The following is a 26,592-nucleotide window of genomic DNA, read 5'->3' as shown; positions in this document are numbered from 1 at the left end:
AACACCATTCACCGAGTCAATGTCAATGCCCAGGAAAGTGATTTTGGAGGCAGGCCCTTCAACCTTGTTCCAGTTTATTTCAAGGACCAGTTGGCGTAAAAGTCTAATCAAGCACAAAAAGGCAAGTTCACAATTCTCCAAAGAAATGGCTACAATCCAAAAGTTGTCTGAGTATGTCACGACTGCACACAGATTCAAACTTGCAAAATATCGGTTGATGGCTTGGGTAATGTGGTTGAATATGAAAGGACTCTGTCTGGCACCAAACGGTAAGCGCTTATCAGTCATATATGTGGGTACGGTATCCCCTGTAAAAGTCCACTTTAGACCCGTACACGCTTAGTTTGGTGTCGCCACACTCCTATAAGCTGCTTTAAGGTCAACTTTAGCCATATAAGTGCCTGGCAGATGCTCGTTCAGCACATCATGAATTGTCTGGTAAGAGAAGGACTCCTTAGTCGCAAAATCACTCACTGAACCTCCTTTGGGTAAGCTGAAATCATGATTCAAACAGATGTCTGTGTTATCCTTTGGGACAGCACTAAGAGCACTCACAATGAGGGGCTTATATAATACTTTCTCATAATGCCCCAGTTCCAATTCTTCGTGAATCCTCTTCTCCACCTTCGGGCAGTTATCCGCTGTAAAACATGACATATGATTGTTTACTTCCGTTGGTACAATTGAAGGGATTTCTTCCCTGTTGACGATATCAAAACCTTCGCATAACCCGTTTAATATCCATTCACTCTCACTGTCCCCTTATTACATTAAATCTCATGAATAGAGGTTGACCGCAAGCTGAGACAGGGGTAAGTCTGGCACGGCCCTACAGAAAAAACGTTGTGGCATGCCCATAGTATCCTGCTTACTGCCCTGCTGACTAGTGTAGTTCCCAGAATGAGACTGTATCGCTGGTACTGAGGGATGCTCTATCAACTTGTGACTGGATGCAAAACATATGCTGCAAACATGTGAGAAACGGCATGGTGTGTAGGGACAACCGCCCCTCGAGTTCCATTTGATGCATATTGGTATGTTTGAGTGTGGGTTGATTTTGACTCTTTGGTTGACCAAGTCCAACCTAGTTTGGGTATTGCACTGAGCTTTATCATACTGTAGTACGCTCTGCCAGGTAAATGACTGACCCAGAGTAGCAATCTTGATGCAATAGCCTATGTCATGCATCACTTGAGGCAGCTGTGTTCCATTTTTTTATACCATTTCTCTGAGATACTTGAGGGATGCTTCGAAGTATTGCAAAGGAGATATTTTATCCGGGGCATGTCTTATGTTTCTGTGGCTTGAGGGGGCTTATTTAGAGCTGCCGTTCATTGCCGTTTCTTGTTGATTGAGTCCAGATCTTGCTGAATGCAAACCGTCTTTGTCGGTTCACTGTCCGGTCACGGTCTGATCACATTCATGAGAATCAGGATGCTGTTGGGACAGATTGTGTCGTTTTTTATCATGTGGGAGATACAAATCGGATCAGATTCGGATTGAGAACGGGAGAATGGGGACGAATTTGACTGGAAATGTCTGAATCGGGAAGCTTCCTGAAAAATATTTGATTGTTTGTGAATCACAGGATCTTGATCAGACTTCTGACAAATTTTAATCGGGAATGGTCCTATCAACGGCAGTAAAAATCCTGAATGTGTGACTGAGCCCTAAACAAACTGATCTTAAGGCGCTCTATGACCAGCGTCCCAAGCCCTGTGTCATTATAGACGATTTAAATTGGCATAATCCATTTTTGGGTAGTGCTGATTCAAGCTGTACAGGGCAGAGATATAAGATTTCATTTCTGACAACGGTTTATGCATTTTTAATGATAACTCTAAAATCTATTTACATCCTGGTACAGGCACATATTCTTCTCTTGATTTATCTCTTACAAACTTACTGAATTTTAATGGTCAGTCCACGATGACCTCTATGGAAATGACCATTTCCAGACTATTCTCCAAACAATAACTCCAACTGAAGTTCCCCCCATCATCAAGATGGAACTTTACAAAAGCTAACTGTCCTTTGTTCGAGTTACTCTGTACAAGCAAATTAAATCCTCATCGTTTTCTCTGATGAACTAAACATATAGGAAGATTTCCACCTTCTTAATGTGATGCAATAGTGATGCAAATTATCGACCAATTTCATTGACAAGGTGTGTTTGCAAAACCATGGAATGCATGATAAATAATCTCATGACAAATATACAATTTGGTTTCCATAAAAACAGAAGTTCTATCCATCATTTAGTATGATTAGAATCATTTGTAACAAATGCCATAATAAACAAACAACATGCAGTGTCTATCTTCTTCGATCTTGAAAAAGCATATGGCACTACATGGAAACACGGTATTTTAAAAGATTAAATCTGGATTGCAAGGTCATTTGCCTCAGTTTGTATCCAAGTTTTTAACAGGCAGGCAATTTCAAGTCTGTATGGGCTCTACCCGTCTGCTCATAATAATTAGGATAAGGCTGTCCCACAAGGCAGTATTTAGTGTGTCATATTTTTCAGAATTAAGATCAACAGTTTATCAAGAGTTTTAAATGATTCAATTGATGGATCACTTTTTGTGGATTATTTTAATATTTCCTTTCATGGTCTGTATATAATTTTAGATCAACCAATGCAGGATAAGTATACAAATACTGTGCATCGCTAAAGCGACCCCCATTATAAGCCGTTAAAATTTATGCTTATTTATATACCCTGTCTATGAAGCGAATCATATGAAACACATCACCATTGCATACAAAATCCCTACATTTGCAATAAAAACTGGTTTGTCTTCCACAGAAAAACATTACATCGTATCCCTTCAGCGAATTAAGGGAAACAAACAGATCCTAACAATTAAATTTTGTCAATAAATATTTGAAATTTGAGATAAAACATCACTTGACATGATGATTTACAGATTAACTTGTATTTCATGTTCTGCTAGGCATTGTTTTCTATGCAGAGATTGGGATTACCGTGTGTATTGTAAACTAAGCCGGAAGCAGCCATTAGCTGTACACACATTTTCTCAGAATCTACCGGTAATTCGGATAAAAATCCCCCAATAATATAACTTTAAAGAATTTTGATACAATGATCTGAAGAATTATTTCTAAATCTGATATTTTATCAGGAAAAATGTGTTCCAATATCATGTTATTTTAGTTGTTTCAAGGTATCAATAGCAGTAATCTGACAGTGGTTGCTTTAAATAATGGTGAGTCGTGCGATTGACTGATCACCAAAATTAATGTAAACAATATTGAATGAAATTTTGAATAAAATAAATAAAATAGATTACAAACGTAAGTCCAGATCTACAATGTACACTTTTTATAACCAGACAGTGTAATTACATGATTAATTAGCGTACTTCAGTCTGGATTTGTTGACACAGTTCGTCTTTGTGTTAGGGGGAAAAAACATAAAAACTCTTCAACCCTTTGAAAACCCCACTTTGAAAGTCCCCTAGTTCTACGTACGAAAAACTCTCCTTATACACAGTAACATACGGTATAAAAAATATCTGGGCTTTACCAGATTTTAAAAATTATCCTTAAAGTTTCTGTATCCGATGATATGGTGGCGGGAATACATGCCGATGTGTTCTCAATAAGTAAAACCGACAAAAATCCCCTAATTCTACGTACGAAAAACTCTCCTTATACACAGTAACATACGGTATAAAAAATATCTGGACTTTACCAGATTTTAAAAATTATCCTTAAAGTTTCTGTATCCGACGATATGGTGGCGGGAATACATGCCGATGTGTTCTCAATAAGTAAAACCGACAAAAATTCCTGTCAGCCGTAAGGTGCAAATCTTCTGCGCAGAGCAGGAATTGATCAGCCTATCCTGTCCAAGGAGTATAAGTACATCCGGGTAAACAAACAGTACAAGCATGCGCTAGGGTCCAGAAACTGGGTTACCAAGCCATGTTTGCGTAGACGCAGTAAAATCTAGCAAGTAATGAAACTGCACGAGTAGGATAAGGCTGGCTCTGGACAAGATTCAATTGTTTTTAATGGCGTCACGGATTGTTAACCTGCTTTGCTACAAAGCGGTCTAAACCTGTGCATAACTTGGCATCTTCTAAAGCCACATCCCACAGGTAGTGAATGGCAAACACTGAGTCCGACCTTTATAAACATCCTTCTATGATGGATCTCATAGAACAATTACTGTGTAGAGCCATTGTGGAGGCAACTGCCTGAATCTCATAGGGGTTAATAGCTCTCGATAGTTCGAGATTAGAAATCTCGTAAACATGATAGCTCGCATCCTTAAGGAAATGGTATTGCAGCTTATCTCAGTCATGGATGTCTCAGAAACAGGGATGAACAATTGTTTCCGCGTACCACGCCTAGTCTTGGCATAGAGGATGAAAACCTGTTGTGCACGCACCAGGCATAATAAAAGTTCATCCTTATCTTCCACTCCCACAATGGATGATAATGGTGGGATTGAGAGAGAACGATCAGGTTGTCCTGGCAACTGTTTTTTTTTTGCCATTAAATCGTTGGTTTATAAAGAACAAGTTTACGCAAGGAACGAGAAAAAACACCACTTCAATAACCATAATATCGCACACGCAATGAATTCAAAATGGCTAATTGGAACAACAATACACCTGATATTTTCCATGGCAAACACCACCACCAGGCATTAAATATTATTGCTGTGGTAGAAATCATATGAAAGATGTGTAGACACAAACCATAAGCACAGTAACAATCACAATGAATAATAGGGTTGCAAAAACACACAAAGGATTCAAATAGATCAAGCTGACATCTCAAACAGGTGGCAAAATCTGTGTTGTCACCCCTTCCGTGGTCCCGTGGGAGCTGTGTGATAGGGTTAGTCACTCAGCTAGTTGAAACAACTTCTTCTTCAGCATGACCTCACACGGTTCTTTCTCTGTCAGGAACAAGCAGTAAGTGCATTAAGGAGTAATGCAGGATGATTTAAAAAATAATAGATATTGTGAGTTTTGTTTGGGGGTGACTTTATGCTATTCCCCTGTCGAATGGGTTCAACATAGGATGTACGGCTGGTGACACACTCTGTCAAATGAGTTCAACATTAGCATTGAGAGCTTTAAATGATTACGGATTACTGAAAATAAATAGTGTGTAAATGGTTTGTGTTACCTGAAGTCCTGGATCGTTGAGAACCTCTAATAGCGTGTCATACAGTCTGGTATCACCCTGGAAAGACAAACGCAATAGCTCACATTACTTTTACAACATTGTTGCAACGATGTTGGGTGCAAAATTTAGTCATGCCTTGAACAAACGTTGATCTTCTTATAGACATTATGTTCAAACATCGAACAATAGTTATCATAGTTAATAATTCTAAGAATACTACCACTATTACATCTGTGCCATAAATCCTGTATTTTGGCTTCAGTGTCACTAACTAAATTATCAGATGTTCAACAGATGTCCTCTTCACTGTCAATTACACACAATTAGTTGTTCCCGAATAGCACTACAGCAACCTAAGCTATGACGTGCGTAACGGCGACAAACCTCGCTACTTTCCAACATCTAACCACTAGAGGTAGATGTATCGGGGAGGTGGGTGGGAGTACTCCTGATGTAATAGATGTACTGTATATGGCTGTGTATAAGGCAAGTTTTTCCTACCTCAAATTAGGGGTCCTTCAGGGGGGAGGTCATCTTATAAACAGGGTTGAAGAGTTTTGATGTTTTTCCCCCAAACACAGACATAACTGTGAGCACATAACACTGGACATACCATGTCAACAAATCCTTACTGAAGTACGCAAACTAATCATGTAATTACACTGTCTGGTTATAAAAACAGTTAATTACGTATCTGGACTTACCTTTGTTATCTTATTTATTAATTTTATTCAAAATTTAATTCAATATAGTTTATTTTCATTTTGGTAAAATGGTAGGTGTATTGATCGGAAGATCGTACAACTCACCTTTATTTACAGTAACCACGGTCATATTACCGCTATTGACGCCTTGAAACAAACTTTGATGGATAGTGAATGGATCTATCTATCATAAATGCCATACATTGAATTGCTTAAAGACATATTTGTTGTAGTTTGACGATCATTTGTCAACATAAAGTTTTCACTTTCGCGAGCGCAGAGGCATTGGTGGTGATGGGTGAATTTGCCCCCCCCAAAAAATAGCAATCAGCTGTACCAAAGTGCTATGCTTATGGTTATTAATTTCAAATATATATAGTAAAATACTACTAAATAACATGATATTGGAATAAATTTTTCTGATAAAATAATAGTTTCAGATTCAATTCTTTCGATTATTGTATCAAAATTCTTTAAAGTTATATTATTGGGTAATCACCAGTAGATTCTGAGAAACGTGTGTACAGCTGATTGCTACTTCTGGCTTAGTTTACGAGAAAATACACAATGTTATCTTAATCTCTGCATATAAAACAAAGCCTATCAGAACAGGAAATACAATTTTATCGGTAAATGATCATGTCTAGTTGGGGTTTTTTATCTCGACTTTTAAATTTGTATTGACCAAGTTTAATTGTTATGATCTGTTTGTTTCCCTGATTGCTGAAGGGAAACGATTTAATTTTTTTCTGCAGAAGACAAACATGTTTTTATTGCACGTGTAGCGATTGTGTATGCGCTGGTGACGTGCTTCATTCAGATTCGCTTTATAGATGGGGTATATAAATCAGCATCGATTTTAAAGGCTTGTACAGGGGGGGCACCTTATACGTGGAGTCGCTTTATAGACAGCGATATACAGTAGTATTCTTAGAATTATTACCTATTGATCAATAATTCTTGTGAATCCTCTACCTCTATTACATCTTTGCCAGAATATACCAGGGGGACCTGGTGGGATCAGCCTCTAGTAACTACCTGTGTAATTGACCTTAATTACCCTGGAGCCATGACATCTATATACCTTGAAACACGTAATTGACGTTATTTATAAGAAATAATCCTAATTGTTAATCCCCATTTTTTTGTACATTGACCGTCTGCCATCCTGAACAAGATGTGCAAGTATGTCACTGATAAATTATTGTTTACATTTAATTATGACTTACTAAATGTCAGGTGACCTTAGCTATGTAAGCCTTGGTCCAGAGGGAGAAAGAGGGAGAGAAAGGTCTTACCCTTTACCCTTAGCTTAGCTAGGGCTAGGCTGGGCGCTCTGGGGCACCAAGATAACTAAGGATCAAGTTTGAAATCATCCAACAAACAAAGATTGACATATAGTTGCAAGCAACGATGCAGGCCCCGAGCGTTACTGAACTTTTGTTACCAATCCTGGTTTACAATCATGGAAGTCCATTTCACAATATCTCACTTTGGTTATACAGACAGCTAATACATTGAAACCAAATTTTTAAAGGCCCTAGGTGATTACTATTAAGGAGTAAGTTCCTGTTGACTCATGAATCACTTCCTGTATCAGGAGAGATATGTGCACTACTGTACATGATTATAATATGGTCTTTATTAACTATGTGATATTTCACTGGTTCGTTTTGACTGAGAAAAAAAATGGCCGTTTTAACACTGGCCCAGTTTGGCATTATTAAGGAAGGTAACCTTATTTGCCCGCCAGGCAATTGGAGAACCCATTACCTGCCACTATGACCGCTAGGATCAACAGCTGTAGCAGAGAACGCTGTTTGCTAATAGTAAGCATTAAGTGTTGTGTGGTTATGCACCAAATGGTAAACAAGGCAAAGTACCAGACACAGATGTCTACCAGCAGCTCAATAACTGAGCTATATAGCGTGACCGATGTCTCACTATTGTTATCAGGTAAAAATGCATCCCCAAAACCTTAGAAAACAAGCATATAGTTGACAAAGTCATCTATATCCCCCGCCCATTTTAACATGTTATGGTCCCAAACCAGGTAACTGACCCAACATTTCTCTATGCGCTTTATATATAGACATACAATGTTTGGCAAGGAAATATTTAACAGTTTATTTGTTATACTACTTAAGTAAACCAATCCTATATTAAAACTTAAATCCAACTTGTTGTCATGGAAACATAAACAATAAAAATTTCTAAAAGTGCTATATATCAAAAGGCACCAGTTCAGTATGTGCCTGGTAGACATTCAAAGTTTTGTAAGAAAGTATTTAACGTTTTTTGAGTTACACTCTGCAAACGAACACCACCCCTGTAGAACCTAAGTCCAACTTATTGCCATGGAAACGTGAAAAATAAAAATTTCTAAAAATCCTAAATAGCAAGAGGCACCAGTCCGGTATGTGTCTGGTAAACATGCACAGTTTTTGTTGGAAAGTATTGAATGGGTTTTGAGTTATGCTCCGGAAACAAACTATACGCTATAGAACCTCAGTCCATGTGTTGCAATGGAAACGTAAAAAATAAAAATTTATAAAATTCCTAAATAGCAAAAGGCATCAGTTCAGTATGTGCCTAGTAGACATGCAAAGTTTTGTAAGAAAGTATTTAATGGTTTTTGAGTTACGCTCCGGAGACGAACACCACCCTTATAGAACCTAAGTCCAACTTGTTGCAATGGAAACGTAAAAAATAAAAATTTATAAAACTCCTAAATAGCAAAAGGCACCAGTTCAGTATGTGTCTGGTAAACATGCAAAGTTTTGTAAGAAATTATTTAACAGTTTTTGAGTTACGCTCCGGAAACGAACAGTACCCTTATAGAACCTAAGTCCAAGTTGTTGCCATGGAAACGTAAAAAATAAAAATTTATAAAATTCCTAAATAGCAAAAGGCACCAGTTCAGCATAAAACTCATAGACATGCAAAGTTTCGTAGAGAAATATTTAACGGTTTCTGAGTTATGCTCCGGAAACGATTTGGGGACGCGCGCACGCACACAAGCACGCACACATGGACGGAACCAATTTCTATATCCCCCGTCAACTTCGTTGGGGCGGGGGATAATAATGACAAAGTCAACCTTCAAATTGATAGTTTAAGCTATAAAAGTAATGGAGACAGAAAGCCATGTTGTGTTGGGGCAAACAAGCAAGAAATCAATAGGGCGCGATGGCAGAGACAGGATATTTCGGGATAGCTTCGGTGGTGTTGTCGCCAATTAATCAATAGACATCTTTAATCGGTTAGTAGGTTCCGGTAATTTGCTGATCATGACACAAAGATGAGTTCATGGTCTGATATTGTTCTTAACCAATAGAAATGATCTATGAGGACATGTGACAAAAACAGGCCAGGCCTGAACACTCTTAAATGATACCTTCAACATTAGGATAGGAGGAGAGGAGAGTGCAGTTTGCAGTCGACTGAGTCGAATCCCGATCGTTCTAAGCTCTCCCCATTTCGTGACAAGCTAACGCTCTAATGCATCCGACTTACCCATCCCCATGGGTCTTAGGGAAGCTGACAAACCTTTCTGATCCAAACTGCTTTAGGGTCTAAAGGAAACTGACACGTCTTTACGATGAAAAAATCCTTTTCGATCCTTCAACTTACCCTGGTTAGGGATTGGGTTGGCCATAAATTCTTATCTTTTCACAGTGTTTCCAATAATCAAAATAGGGTAATACGATTCGAGCAATCCGTTAAGCATGTTTCGTATCACCATAAGCTTTTCACTTTGATGGACAACATTGGCGGGTCTGGTTTCGTTAGAAAAATGAATGGGGAGGGAGAAGGCAACCATGGTCGCAAGACTTGGAACCACTTCGGTATAGTCGGGCCACGCACAACTATTCATGTTGAGGGGTGAAACAAAAGATTCAGTCTCCAAACCAAACCCATTCAAGATTCTAGACTTCATAACGACATAACAGTCTCTTGTTGTAGTTTCTGCTTTTCAGCTTGTGAAGCAAAAGAAATACTGACACCTGGAAAAATATATTGGCCGTTACAAAAGACAATTTCTTGCAGGGGAGAATTGTACTGTCGAATACCTTGCTGCCGTCTCACATCTAACTTGGTAGTAATCTTAATGAATTAATGAAATAATTATAATAATTTGTATTGATGTATATATATGTATGCATGTATATCATGTCAAGAGTTTGTATTGATGTATACATGTATATAGAGGTTATCACGCGAGTGTGTTTGGGTATGGTAAATATCCTGTATTAGGAATAAACATTGTATTTAGAGAGCCTTGACGACACACAAGCATGATAACCTCTTTATCGTATAATGTCATGTATAATTCTGTGCTTGAAAATCTCTTCCCTTCTCTCACAAACATTACAGAAACATTGCAAGTTTTCCTGGAATGTGAGCATTAATATATATTATGTCACAGGGTAAGTGATGTGTCAGTCGGACAGTGACAGTAGCCAATATAGTTCCAACTGAAACATGTTTCTTATACAGTGGTGAAACAACATACACGCAAAACAATAATTGCCTACACGGATTGTTTTTACTTGCCTTTCGTGGGTATCCATCAGTCTGTCCGCTAGACTGCCCTTTGTCAAAGGGAAGCTACTCTAACCCTAGTCTCTGAGACGTCACACCACGGTCAGATGTTGTTGACAGTCTGTCCAGTCATAACGTTTCAAAGTGCAGTCAGACAAAAAGAAACAAGGTAACAATTTCAAACAATTCACAGAGGTCTACAAGCACAGATATGGAAAGTGATCCCGCTTGGTTAGGACTAGTGCTCTCGCAGAATTGTTTGGCAATTATGTCTCCAGTGTAGCCCAAACTTGCAAAATGCCTTAGCTACTCCCCAGACACTGATTTTCAGTATATTAGACTATTCTTTGGATAATGATAGCAATTATTCCACTAGTTTCTCCAGATTCTCGATGGTTAATTCTGACTCGATCGCCGAATGACAAGGGCGACGATATGTTTGTTTGTAAACAGTGAAAGTAGTCCCTACTTGACCTTTGACATTTGAATCTCTATCCGTATATGACCCCAATGGATATTGTTTTTATCCGTTGGCTTTATCCTGCAGAGATACCTACCCATTATATGATAGAAATGTATATATCCGGGGTGATATCACACAGACTATAGTTTGTACATCAAGGAAACACATGTGAATCACAACATGCAGGATATCTGTCGGCATATCAAAGAAACCGGATTCGTGGGACGACCTCATTCGCTATTTACTGAATTGCGTATGCGTCTGGGGTGCTTATGGCCCATTAAATGAGCACGGATTACATGTGATGGCGCTCTGGTCCAATGATAGAGCGCTGGCTGATAAAGTCTCTGGCCACATTAGTCGCCTCTTACGACAAGCGTATTCGCTTGCTTGACATAAGAGGCGACTATGCTTGTCGTAAGAGGCGACTAACGGGATCGATGGGTCAGGCTCGCTGACTTGGTTGATACATGTCATTGTATCCCAAGTGCATAGATCACTGGAGTATTTGGTCTTGGCTGCATACCTACTGACATTATGTAATATGAATTCCCGCCAATTCCTGCAAGGCAGATATGACATCACATCTATCACACACGAGACAATCACCTTGAGTCATTCACCTGGGAGAACTCTCATACATCACATCTATCCTCAGTGTCCGTTGAAGCAATTAGTATTTAGGTGGTTATGCATCGGTCGATTGCAGGATTTGCAAAGCATGTGCACCACCAACTCGTTGTCAGCAGATATTTTCAAAATCTTCTCATGTTTTTAATCAAGGTGCTCACGTGATTTGATGCATTTCGCGATGTAAGACCCGTTTTATCACAATATAGATATTGATTATCGATTAGATCGTCCTGACCGGGCGCAACCATTTTGTGTGAAGCAAACGCAAGTGATACGAGAGGTGGATTCTGATTGGTCCTTAGGAGAGGCTTAGAAGGGACATAATTGGTAATAGCCACTGGTGGCGCTACGATCGAGCCCAGCTATTCCAGCCTAGTTCTGCAAGGGTGGAAACTGGACTTTTAAAGTCAGTTAACTCTCTTGCCTCGGAAAGATGATTTCTCACTGCCATTACTAAAATTGGTAAACCCTAGCGGTAAAAAAGTGGCAGTTCACCATAGAACAGGACACAGAATCACATCACAAACCTCACGTTGTCCAGTAATAAGTTAAGAATATATAATTTGAGAAGGCCTTTCATCATGATTCTTGCATCGATTGAAATGCAGTGAACGGAGCTTATTTGTCCCTTTACTGCCGCTTCTTTCAGTATGTTTACTCAATGTATAGGTGTGACACATAGAAACACGAAGCCACTTTAGTTTTCACAAAAATACGATGTTGATAAATATTACCAAATTGCAATGTTTTCTATGCAGAACCATTGTAGATACAAGAAAACGTAAATATATTTCTATAGTCCGTTTCTGCTTGCCTTGTCCACCAGCAGTATGTACACTGTATCTCACTGACCCTGACAACTGTTCTTGGTAGTCCATAATTGATAAACACAAATGCAGTTTTCCGAAAACTGAACACAAAGCTAACATAGTAAATCCATAAACCTATACCACAGGTCTACAGCGATACTGTTCATGGCTATAGCATCAAGAGAAAGGCCCCAAATGGGAGTTAAACGCATACAGATGAGATGCTTCTCTCAGTATCTTTACTGAACAAGTTTGAAGTGTTGTAAAACCTCTATGTCTCACCACAACATGACATTTTCAAAACATGTCAGATCTACAGTTTCGTGCATGTAGGACTTGGGATTTGTGAATGCATTTCAATAACGATTTGCATATGTAAATACTAAAGAGTGCCTAGTCTGACAGTTATTGGATGATATGTTGAGGAACAATAGGTAAAAAGATGTTGTTATATATGAATTATGTTTCATTTGTCTCTCCGTACTTGTCGGAGCTATGTGGCTCCTATTAGCCAGGATTATCCACAGTCGACATACACAAACAATACAGTTTACTGAGCGTATCGCCTGGTGCCAGTTTACGCCCTATAGCGCTACTGCTGTCTCCTTATAATGTTACCAGGACTCATCCCCATTGGCATTAGTGAAGCAGATACAGTGTGTTCTCGCTATTGCGCTCTTCAATATAGCGCTAACTCGGTTATAGCACGCGGTAAAGCATGGCTCCCAAAATTTACTAACATAAACTGAAGTTTTCCAATGTTTTCCCCCATCTCAGAAAACATTATCAACTGGTCACTGCGATCACATAACACCGGAAATACCAGTCAACAGTCCGAACTGAAGTACTCAATTTAATCCTATTATTATGATATCTGGTAATGAACAAACTGTTCATTGTTTATCTGGACAAATGTTTGCAATATATTTTATTAATTATTTTCAAAATTTCATTCAATAATTATAATAATGTTTACAATAATTTCGTCCATATCGTATGCAAATTGATCGGTAGATCGCACAACTCGCCGTTATTTACAGCAACCACGGATCACCGCTGTTGATGCATTGAAACAAACTTTAGTTGCAAGAGAATGGATACACATATCATAAATGCCATACAATGACTCGCTAAAAGTCATATTTGAGACAGTTTGATTGTTTGTTGTTTAATGCCGCACTCAGCAATATTCCAGCTATATGACGGTGGTTTGTAAATAATGAGTCTGGACCAGACAATTCAGTGATTTACATCATGAGCATCAATCCATGCTACTGGGATACGATGACATGCATCAAACCAAGTCAGCGAGCCTGACCATCCGATCCTGTTAGTCGCCTCTTACGACCAGCATAGTCGCGTTTTTCGGCAAGCATGGGTTGCTGAAGACTTATTCTAACCCGGATCTTCATGGGTCTTGAGGCAGTTTGACATGTCAACATAACGTTTTCGAAATGGAAATACATGTATCATGGGAAGTCCCTACGATGACAGGTCAAATTGTTCCATTCTTTGAAGTTGTATCATTGAATACTTTTTAACTGAATCACCAGTAGACTGGGAGGAAATGTGTGCACAGCTGACTGCTATTTCCGGCTTAGTTTACAAGAAAATACACACGGTAATCTTAATCTCTGCATATATCTGAAACAATAACTTGGAGAGTAGTTAATTCATTTTAAAACGTAAATGATCATGTTTAGTGATGTTTTATATCAAATTTCATACATTTATTGACCAAGTTTGTAAAAGCTGTTTATTCACCTGAATTCGCTGAAGGGATATTATGTGTGTTTTTTAATGAGCATATTAATAGTCGATAAACTTTTTTTAACACTATGAATCATAAACAACTTCTATTCTAATCTTTTTTTAACTCTGAAACATGCAACATAGATGGTGTTAGGTATGCAGAGCATGTATAGTGTTTTGTTGGTCTTCCACCACCTACGACTCCACCTCGATTAAACCGCTGATCATCTATAATGCTCGTCAATTATTTGGACCCCGAAGGTAGCGTTGTACCAAGGGATCACTGTACACTATATCTTCAATGTTTGTATTGGCAAATGTGGTCAGACAGTCAGTGCACAACCTTGCATTGGTGCCAAGAATACAACTTTTAGACATAACCGAATCAGCATGTTGACATGTTGCGCTCATGTGATTTCTATAGTCCGTTTCTGCGGACAATTATTACTGGCATTATGCAGTAAGTCACTCTGAATTCGGTAAACCATAGCGATAGAACACAGGTGCAGTTCACCAGGTAACAGGGCACAACATCATGGGATCACTATTAATTCAAGAAATAAATATGCCTATTGGAGAAGGCCTTAATTCCGATAATATTCATCATAATTCTTCGGTAGATTGATATACAGTGAACAGGGCTTATTCCAACCTTTTACTGCGGCTTCTTTCACTGATTCTTAAATATATTTCTATAGTCCATTTCTGCTTGCGTTGTCCACCAGCAGTATGCACAGTGTATGTCACTGACACTGACAACTGATCATAGCGGAAAAACACAAAAGCTGTTCGCAGAAAACTATATACAATGCTCACATACTAGTTTATTTAATCCCTAAACCTCTACCACAGGTCTACCAACAATACTGTTCATGGCTATATGGACCAAACGCTTATTTCAGTGTCTTTACTGGAATAGTTTAAAGTGTCATATAATATCTTTGTTTCCCCCAAAATGACATTTTCAAAACATGTCAGATCACAGTTTGGTGTAGGTAGGACTTGGGATTTGTGAATGCCTTTCAATATCGATTTGCATATGTGAATACTAAAGTGTACCTAGTCTGACAGTTATTGGATGATATGGTGAGGAACAATAGGTTAAAAGATGTTGTTATACATGAATCATGTTTCATTTTTCACTCCGTAGTGGTCGGAGCTATGTAGCATCAATTAGCCAGGATTATCCACAAGCCCTGTCCAAATACACATACGAAATTAGGTTGACATTGGACCAGTATTAACCGAGACACAAGTGTTTAGAGGTCTGCTATATGTCAAGTTAATTGCAGGGGGTCAAGTAGTCAGGGAGAAGAGAGAGTTCCTTCTTTAACAGGCTGTAACTTTTTTGTCAGCTGAGCTACAGTCGAAAGGTTTAGTGTTCTGGATTTGTCAGGACTATCTGTCAAAGGACAAGAGGTTTGCATTAAAAAATGTTCAGTGGCCAATAGCAACATAGGAAGCAGTTGCTGCAACTACTTTGCATGATAAGATTTGATGTAAAATCATCATTTATAAAGAAATCACGCAAAAATGTTTGTGACAACTTCCGACCGGAAGTAGCATTCAATATTGCGGCCATCGAAAACAAATCGCAAAAAGCGACTTAAGTGTGCTGGGGTATCATGCATAGAGACAAAGTCCGAGAAGTTTTGAAGCTTTTGCTGTGATATTGTGAGAGAAGAAGAGTTTGGCAGCCAAGTAGTGAGAAAACTGTTAAAAAGCATGGGGAAAACCTTCAATCCAATGTGGCTGCCAAACTGTGCCTTGTAGCTACCATGGTCCTACAGTACAAAATGATGGGCATCTGATTGCGCTGCAGCATGACAAATGTGGAAGTCATTGGACAATTGGTTTCGAAGATTATTGCTGCTGAAGTTGAAACTTTGATGAGTTGTCTACCCTTAGCCATTGAGCCAATGGCACTGGGATTTTTGTGGTAACTGCTTGCTGATGTAGGATTGGAACAAAAAACGGAGGAATAATAATAATAAGAAGAAACACAACAATTACAATAGGGCTCTACAGCCTTTCAGTCTTGGAGCCCTAAATATCCCTGTACACAATGATCGGGTAACCCCTATATGACCCTAATTTCATGATGAACAGATAGAGGCATGCAGTCATGGGCATGATAGCCACGGGGTGCTTGAAAACGTGTTTGAATTTATTGTGACAGAATCCTTATTGCACATCATTATCAGAGAGCAAAACAACATTTGCTACTGAGGATTGTAACAAATGAATGCACATATGACCCCTCAGCATCAAAACTGTCATTTGATGACCAAAGAATTAGGCAGATGTATAGACATGCTTGAAACTGGGTCAACATAACGTCAAAGTCAAAGTGTGATCAGCAGGGCATGGAATCCACACCAGATGTTTGGATCAGCTACCAAGCAACATGCAGGTGGTCAACAGCATACCACCACACAGTGGAAAGACATGTTCATGAGGCTGGACTCTGGTCAAAGATGGTATGCATTCACATTCCACTGACCTGACATCACATGCTTTCACGTTTGGATGAGGCTGAAGATCACATCAATTGGACAGACCAGGGCTGGGCTTCAGTACTTTTCACTGATAAATCAAGATCCTGTCTTGACCTAAAAGTGTGGTTTAGACAAGGCAAAAATTCCAGAATTTCAACGTAGCCGAACATGAATGTTATGTAGGGGGCTCAATCATGATTTGATGTGGGATCAGTAGAGCTGGAAAACTGATCTCCACATCACCGATGTGTTGAAATATGGTTCCTGAACTTTTGCTTGCTGTATTTACAATTTTAGATATTTAGGATATATTTTGAACTGACAGGATCCCATACCAGCAATGAACATTAAAAACCAAAATGCCTTGAATAAATGTTCTATAAAACAGAGAGTATAGTGTACCATCAACCTTAAAAATACCTCAGATGCCGTAAGAATAACAATCGCTTATGGCCTTTTTTAAAAAACATGCTCCGTATTGAAATTCCAAGTGTGTTTTGAATCAATAATGGTGCCAAGATACTGATCCCACTCAACCAATAATATGATTTAGCATTATTTAGCTCCGCATAATAAATACTAGTAACTATTCCATTTACCATTTTCCACCATATGTTTACAAACATTCTCCTCTCACAATACCCCCCAAAGATACTCCCCATGGCAAACATACGTCATTTTTCCCATGACGTCACTAACCTTGGTCTCATGACGTCACTACTTTAACTCCCCAACTGTCATGTCATCCTAACAACACAACGCGTCCAGCTGTTAGCGATTTCACCTCTTATAGGACCTTGCTTATCACCTCCGCCTGCATCATCCACACTCTGCCCATTATATCCCACAAAACATCATTGATTGTTAATCTTTCCTTCTAAGGTAGTCTGAACATAAACAACAGACAGACTTTCAGTTCTCTTTTTTCTAAAATCCTTTCCTTTGTCTTAATAACATTTAGAGTAAGAAAATTTATCTTGCACCATTCGACAAATTCTGAAATTTGTGGGCGACAATCAATATCAGACTGCTAAAAATATTAATCCAGCCAGCACTGAGTCATCTGCAAACTTTTCGGTTACACAATTACTGATACAGTCATTTGTGCATCAGATATAATAACCAGAAGAGAGCACTCAACCTTGATGGGCTCCCATAGATGTGAAGGCTACAGATGATTTGATACCATATAGTCACAAACTGTGGTATGTTTACAATAAAAGATTCTATCCATTTAATAATTGTTGAATAAAAAGACAGGTTAGATCATTTTTGCATGTTGTCAATAAAAGATTGCTCATTTTCTTCAGGTGTTTCTAGCAAGCTTTGCAATGAGTCACAGGTTGAGTTCAAAATTGGCATTAACATGCCGAAATTCAGATTGTCTTTCTGAAATATTGTACCGAGTTTGTCCATTTGAAATAACACATCCGATAGCATATAGGTTGTCTGGCTGTTGACTGCTGCACCATTATTTTGCTCTGCCGCTTCCTCTTCTGTTTCCATGACAAGCGCTGTTCAGTTATTCCGTTATCTTTTAGCCCTTAACAGCCCTCCCAACAGAGAGCCAACCCACACTGCACGGCTGTTTCACACTTGAAAAATCAGAATAAGTAAGAACCTTACAGAGTTCATCTAATCTGGCATATCTTGTCGCTGAATATTCATACAGTTTGTAAAAGTTACTCAGTGTTTCTCTATAATCAGTTATGGTCTTGGATACATTGGTTGCATGAGGGGATGCTGAAGCCACCCTTTGGGCGAAACAATGAACTTGAATCATGAAAGGGCTGCCGCCTTGTTGCAGTCAAACACCATCCCCACTTTGCCATCCAGTCATCACACTTTGGCCATCAGATCCTAACAGAAGACAATTTTGACAGGAATGTTCCACTGTAGTAACACTTCTTTCACTTTCTCTGTGACATACTCGGCTGTCCCACTTGTACTGTAAAATTCCCAGAAATATTGTCTCAGGTTTTCCATTAAGCCCTACTCTGATGAACATAATCAGTTTTCTTTTCACAATAACATTTACTGTTTCATCGATGATTAAACCGAAGAACCTGCTTTCCTATATTTTTTCTGTTAGATCCTCAATAGTGCATTCAACTTATGCATGTTCCATTTCTTCCACTGAATCAGAATGCATATACCGTATATCGCCGTCTATAAAGCGACTCCACGTATGAGACTACCCCCCTGTACAAGCCTTTAAAATTGATGCTTATTTATATACCCAGTCTATAAAGCAAATCGGAATGAAGCACGTCACCAGTGCATACACAATCCCTACATTTGCAATAAAAACGTGTTTGTCTTCTGCAGAAAAAAATTACATAGTTTCCCTTCAGCGATCAGGGAAACGAACAGATCATAACAATTAAACTTGGTCAATACAAATTTAAAAGTTGAGATAAAAAAAATAGACATGATCATTTACCTATTAAATTGTATTTCCTGTTCGGATAGGCATTGTTTTAAATGCAGAGAATAAATCACCGTGTGTATTTTCTCATAAACTAAGCCAGAAGTAGCAATCAGCTGTACACATGTTTCTCGGAATCTACCGGTGACTTGGTTAATAATTACCCAATAATATAACTTTGAAGAATTTTGATACAATAATTGAAAGGATTGAATCTGAAACTATTATTTTATTCAGAATAATTTAATTTATTCCAATATCATGTTATTTAGTAGTATTTTACTTTATATATTTGAAATAAATTAATAACCATAAGTGTAGAACTTTGGTACAGCTGATGCCTTTTGCGAGATATTTTTTTCGTATGGAACAATCTGACCAATCACTGCCGATGCTTCCATGCTCGCGATAGTGAAAACTTTATGTTGACAAATTATAGTAAAACTACAATAAATGTCAAAGTATGGCATTCATGATATATATATATCCATTCTCTATCCACTAAAGTTTGTTTCAAGGTGTCAATAGCGGTAATATGACCATGGTTGCTGTAAATAAATGTGAGTTGTGCGATCTTCCGATCACTTCACATACCATTTTGCCAAAATGAAAATAAACAATATTGAATGAAATTTTGAATATAATTAAAATTACATGATTAGTTTGCGTACTTCAGTAAGGATTTGTTAACATGGTATTTCTGGTGTTACGTGCTCACAGTTATGTCTGTGTTGGGGGGAAAAACATCAAAACTCTTCCACCCTGTGTATAAGACGATCCCCCATGAAAGCCCCCTAATTCGAGGTACAAAAAACTCACCTTATACACAGCCATATACGGTATACCCCACCACTTAAACTGGTACATCCATCTTGTGCCATGAACAGTACAGTTCTCATCATCACAGTCAATTTTTCATCAGTTCTTTCCATTGCTGCATTCACGGAAGTTCTTTGATACATCGTGGTAACAGCATGGTGATGTGCCAAGCTATTGCGATGCTCTTTCAATGCTGCTCATATTAATGCAACCTTTTTGTAAAACTATTTTGTTTACAAGCTGCCTCACATATCTTGCAGTACATCATAATTCTACCATATTCCTCTTCATATAGTAACCATTTGAATTCCTGTAACCATTCAGAATTAAATTTCCAAATTCTAGTTTGGCTGGCCTTTTGACAACTGACAGTTGACGTATCTGGCCCCTGTCTCAGACAATGAATCAAGTTTACGTTTTTGAGGTTGCTGACTACAATCATTAGTGCCCATATCTTTGTCACCCTCTTTGTCAGTCTCTGAGTCAATTTTCTTACACTTAAAAGGCAATTGAGACCCTCCGACCCTGAGAGTACTGTTTTTGCCCCGGAAGAATGAAGACAATGTCACTCCCTTGCTTGCCTGCCATTATTACCGCAGTACACATAAGTTCCTCACAGCAACAGCCCATACTGCGGAGCTCTCTATACTACCGTGATGTTACAAAACGAAGGTATCACACGATGGGCAGGAGCTTGCAGTACACGTGGTTCACTCTTTTACCTAGAGTTTTATGCGGCCAGCATAGTACGAAACAGGTTCAGTCGAGCTTATTTTTAGAAAACTGGGACTTCCTTTCTGTGTGGAAGAGATACACGGACTGATCTTAGAGCATCTTCCCGAGGCAAAAGAGTTAACTGACTGTAAAAGTCCAGTTTCCACCCTTGCCGAACTAGGCTGGTATTATGGATTTACATTTTGGCTGGACTAACGAGTCTATGCATAGTCCAATCAAAATCGAGCACCGAAATCAAAATTCGGTTCGTAAACTGTCGTGCAGATTTCAATCGATTGCAGGATTTGCAAAGCATGTGCATCGCCAATTCGTTGTCAGCAGATATTTTCAAAATCCTTTCATGTTTTTAATCAAGGTGCTCACATGATTTGATGCATTTCGCGATGGAAGACCCGTTTTATCACAATATAGATCTTGATTATCGATCAGATCGTCCTGACCGGGCGCCACCATTTTGTGTGAAGCAAACTCAAGTGATACGAGAGTTGGAATCTGATTGGTCCATAGGAGAGGCTTAGAAGGGACATAATTGGTAATAGCCACTGGTGTCGCAACGATCGAGCCCAGGAATTTCAGCCTACCTGTAGTTCGGCAAGGGTGGAAACTGGACTTTTAAAGTCAGTTAACTTCCTTGCCTTGGGAAGATGATCTTAGAGTTGAGTGAACAAAGTTTTAACACTGAGAGATAGGAAACACTGGAACTGGCATGTTACCTCCAGGAAAAGTCAGGAATGCATAGGCTCCATCTTGGTAATGTAGTATGCTACCTTTAAATGGCGTGAATGATGGGAAGGAATTTCAGGCAGTTGCTGTGTCAAGCCTTGAGGTTGCACACCAACTCAACCACCACTGTCAGCTAGAAGTGTTCCTAACCCTTGGCATCCAGAAAAGGGTAATGAGGGGGCACAAAAGGATGTTATTGAAGACAGTCTACTCAGTGTTCCAACACTGACAATGAGGACATAGAGTCCAATCTAATCACATTCTATGCAAGGTTTGAAAACAAAATCTCAAGAGGCGAGTCAATAAAATCTGGTAATGTCCTTCACCAACATGTCTCCAGATATGGCCAAAGAAAAGATGCCAGCGGCTGAATCAATAACAACCTGTCTTCAGGAAACAAGAGGAGATTCAAGGCTGTGTGAAACTGCCCCTTATGAACTACAGGAACTGCTGAGACTTTCCCTCCTCCATCTTAAAACACAGCTGTTCCATGAGATGATGGAAAGATTGACATCAAGAAGCAGGATTGCCAGCTTAGTTGAGATGAAAAGCAGTTAACAAAGTAAGAATCGAAGCTGATCCCCTCAGTGTACTTGGGGGGTTGGCTGGTAGTAGCAGGTGCCAGTCACACAGGAACATGGCCCCATCACTGCCATATTTTAAATTGAAGGTACTGGGAGACTGGCAGGAACATAATCTCAGTAACCAAAGCGACCCCAGTGATTGCCAGCAACCCTTACCTCTTCAAGCATGCAGTTTGCCTTGATAAATGTGTTGGATGATAGGTGATATGGAGACAAACTAGCAAAAAAAATGCTAAAAGTTGACTGACTACATGAGGAAGGTTGAAACACACGCTGAATATTCCATGTGCTCTAGCCTCTTATGACTGTGACTGAATATGACGTACATGGTATGAATCTGAAGAGAAACAGTGTTGTTAAGAGCTAATATCAACTCCTTGAACTTGGAAATGAGTCTTGATAGTGGTTGAACAGAGCTGAAAAAACTGACAAAGCCTTGGACAAGGGCGACAAGGTGAGGTGGAGAACTGCAGCCATAAGACTAATAACAACAACACATGGTGGAAAGAGAGAGAACCAATACCGATTTTGGAAAAATTCAAGTCCAAGGGAAGAGAGGATGGAAGCAGCATCCCTTGGGGTTTTGTAAAGAGCGCTTGAAATTTAAAGGACTGTAGGAGAAATTCTTGATTCAAAATGGCAGCTCAAAGTCTGCTATTCGTGAACGGTAACAGAGAACAAAGACAACATGGTACCACAAACAACAAACTGCCACACGGCAAGGAATTCTGTTTTAAGGTAAAATACCAAACATGTAAAATTTAAACACCCACAAAAGAATGCAACAAAAGTAGAGAACTAAACGATTGACCGTACAAAACTGGACAAAGCTACCAGTAAATAAGCATGACCACTTTATAACGTACAAATAAGAACAAATTACAGAAAAATAAGATGTAAAGTTAGTTAATAATATGCATCAGACTGTAGGAACAGGACAAAAAGACTGTTGTCCCCCTTAACAGTAACAATGCACACCACAAAGTTATGATGGCTATTTCAGGGCTCAATGATGCCACATCCGAACAACATGGCAATTCAATGCAAGAGTAAGATTAACTCCCTGGATGCCACAGGGACACATAGGTAGAGACATGCAATGATTTGATATTTTCAACAGAAATTGTCAAAGTTACCGTCCTGTGTGACGCCATGACTGACGCATAATCACGCACAACGACAACAGTATTTATCGGAATTTCTGACTATTTCCGTTTGTTTCAATGAAACTTATAACAACAAATAACAGTACACAGATTGTCATAATGTTTCTGATTACTTACATGTCACATTTATGTATATACGATCCCTGAATCAACGAAAGTCCCCACATAAAACCCCGCGTACTGTTGACATTGATCACGCCATTTTGTAATACATGTAGTCGAACACAGGTAGTGATGTCATATGTCAACATTGTTGTACATATTTGGTAATTTCTTTGAGGTGAAGGTCCTTGAATGAGAGTGCACACGATCATTGTATCATGCTGTTTACAGTTTCTGTTATGATGCAGATTTTGCAATTCTTTTATACATTTTTCCACACAATTAATTTCACTTTGGATATTTGTCAATGTTCAAAATGATATCATACGTAAATATAGGCCACAACATGTATGAACAAACCTTTGATAATCTCCTGGGGCTCGTTTCACAAAGAGATTGTAGCGCTAAGACGGTTGTAAGTCTATGTTAAAGTATAGGAGCCATGGTAGTCGTAGCGCTACGATCGCTTTGTGAAACGGGCCCCTGTTTGTTTAAACATTGTTTACATAACAATTGATAGGTTTTTAGTGCCGAATACGACATTTCTTTCCTTTGGACAAGTGTTACAAGATGAAGCGTAAATGTAACTGCAGCATGTACGTATTTCTTGGGATGTGTAATAGTTAATATCATAAGTTCATATAACCAATGTCCATGAATAGCCGTTTCATTTTATTTTATAACTAAAACTGAATATATTACTTAAACAAAATGGATAATATTTTTCGGTAAAATATATGCACACATTTCTGAAAGAATTGTCTTGGTCTTGGAAGTGTTTTTTATGTCGTTTGATACACAGAACAGTGATATCTAACGATTCGCCAGGTGCTCGTTAGTCACAAACAATTTCCGATTTATTCCTCTCGTTTTGAATTATATAATCAATGGGTTCATTCTTTTTACAATATTGGGATCACAGGATATTAAACTGTTTACTTTATTTCTCCAGGAATTGTAAAATGTACAAAAATAAAACCAATGCCAGGTACCCCGGTGGTTCAACCGTATACGATTATTCTGATAATTCTATACCAAGGAATTCTGTCAGGTGCGTGTCTTGCACAATTAAGATACACGATAAACTATCTATTTGTTTATATATTCAAGACATTATTTACTTGGTGAAAGCAGTCATATTATGTTTTGTTGAAAAAGCGTCAAATTCTGTTTTACACATCAAGATTTTCCATACCATGAACGAAAAATAGGGGAGATATATATTAATCAAAATACCAGTGTCTTCTTTCTCCTACGTTATCAAAGACATAAAACCAGCCATGACGTGAAAAGGAATGGTGTTATTTTTTTGGTATTTCATTTGATGATAAGGGTAGTGCTCCATTAATATTGATGCAACATTAGTCAAGTTACACTTACACAATCAGGAGAATGTTGGAATCTAAGGACTAAGTTATAGGTTATATAGGGCCATCCATTTCTCTATTACCTCTTTTTTATGAAATACGATTTCCTCAATTCTTAGGGAGGGTTTTTATTACTAAACGTATACAGTTTCAATATCGATATTTGCGCTGGAATAGTTTGGTTCCTCGTGAACAAAACACCACAAACATATATTGTCCTTACCCACAGCTAATTCTCACCAAGTGACCTGAGTTACAATAAACTAGTGCTAAGCACAGCAGAGTTATGCCCCCTTTTCTTTGTACGTGTGTAACCTCTCTGTCGCCCTTTGACGTCATAGAGAAAAATCAGTTTTCGTCATTTACGGCATGCTATTTTTTGCATTGAATGTATGTCATTATACCAGTATACATACGCATATAGCTCCATTTGATATGTAGTTATGTCGTTCAGATATTAGGCAGTATTTAGTTCGCTCTCAGTTTCCGTAAAGCTTCTAAATAAAAAAAATCGTCGCACAGTACTTTTATTGGTGTACGATAAAAGCGGAGAAATTTACTGTTTTTCAACAGCAAATACATTCTCGGAAAACACTTGGTAGTTGTTGTTTTTTAAACGGGTTTAATATTTGCAGTTAAATTTAAACCATCAAATAGGAAATTTAGCGCAAAACCTTCACTTTTCTGATCTTAGGAAATTGTGCGTCAGAAAAAAAACCCTCAGCATCCAGAGGGTTAAGGGCAGCGAACTTTGAATGGGTGACCTACTTCCACTTGTATTTGTGGGAGGTGTTACCACTCTGTGCTATGGATATTGAAGATAAGGGGCCGACTATTTGATATTTAAAGGGGGTGACCAGGGATTTTATTGAAAAAAATAAGTTGTCCCTGAAATTTAAAAAAAATAATAATTATGCTTCATACTGTTGTAAGAAAAAAGAAATTGTCTGCCACAAAAATTACATTGTTCCAATGTATTTTTTAAGAAAGAAATTATTTTGGCTCATAGTTTTATTTAACAAAATACCAGATAGGAAGGAGATAAATAGAGAATACTACACTCATTCTCGTTAGATACCATTTTTACGAAACGAGTGGACTTTCTTTCTAACGAGAATGAGTGTGGTATTTTATTTATTACCCATTAAATATATATTTAAGTGTAAATACATAACAACTTTCGTTCGTTGACAGACCAAACTGAAACCGGTTGCAAAATCTGGTTGCGCATGAATATTGATATATGACCAAATATGGGCATTGTTGACATGTTTATGCATACGCATTAACAACATGCGCCTGCTGTTCTGTTTGCAAACAAACCAGCACCGACGCTCAAGATCCTTTTGGAAGAAAGTCTTCAACTTATGGTAATTCAAGCGCCATGTTGTAAGTACGCAGGACACCAATAAGAAAATTTGAAATGTCACATTAGCGCCATCAAACAACACCTACCGAAACAGCGCCACAAAATACGCTTCAAAGGGGACACCGATGGCACAACCGGATCATCCCAAGTAAGTCTAGATATCTGTCCAGATAGTTTAAACAGACTTCATTTCACCACGCTTATCCTTTTACGTTAAATCAAATTGAAAGTTGCGAAAATGGTCGGGTGCGTCAGGCTCAAGGGACGCGCTCGATCGGCAGTTGTACATTGTAAATCGATTTATAGATCTAGCTCGATTATACGTCTGTAGGAGCTCTATGCATAATTTATATTGAATGCAAACCGAATTTGATGCGTGTGACTATCTTGTTTGGTTTAATAAAGTGTTTGTAAATATCTCTCGTTCTCATGAATTTCTTCAGTTCTGCCTTGTAATCGCAAAATGAATGACGTCTCGCGATTTTTTATGAATGAAAAAAGTAGTCCCGGTGTGACAGAGGTCACGGTTATCCAATCAAAACGAATAAAACAAGGTCAACCTTGTACGACACACGTGTGACGTACGGATTTAGTATCTTACCACCTGTATCTTCACCACGTGGGTAATAAATAAAGAAACTGTTTGGTTACCATAGTCAGTCTTTTGACACAGCCATTTTAAAACTATATTTGACTTGTGCCCATGATGGCTTGGGTTTTGTT

General features: G+C 38.5%; 1 protein-coding gene across 1 annotated transcript in view; it reads right to left on the bottom strand.

Annotated features, from left to right (window-relative positions):
* The window catches only part of LOC139468155 (RNA polymerase I-specific transcription initiation factor RRN3-like), a 346,794-nt gene that overhangs the window by 276,254 nt on the left and 43,948 nt on the right, over positions 1-26,592 (bottom strand). Inside the window, exon 4 of the mRNA XM_071249934.1 lies at positions 5,173-5,229. Coding sequence (XP_071106035.1) covers positions 5,173-5,229 — 57 coding nt within the window. The remainder of the gene's footprint in view (positions 1-5,172; positions 5,230-26,592) is intronic.

This window comes from Haliotis cracherodii, unplaced genomic scaffold (genome assembly GCF_022045235.1).
Source record: "Haliotis cracherodii isolate W230 unplaced genomic scaffold, xgHalCrac1.p SCAF_2, whole genome shotgun sequence".
Classification (NCBI taxonomy): domain Eukaryota; kingdom Metazoa; phylum Mollusca; class Gastropoda; order Lepetellida; family Haliotidae; genus Haliotis; species Haliotis cracherodii.
Note: the sequence above shows the minus strand (reverse complement) of the source record. Positions and strands in the feature narration are given on the sequence as shown.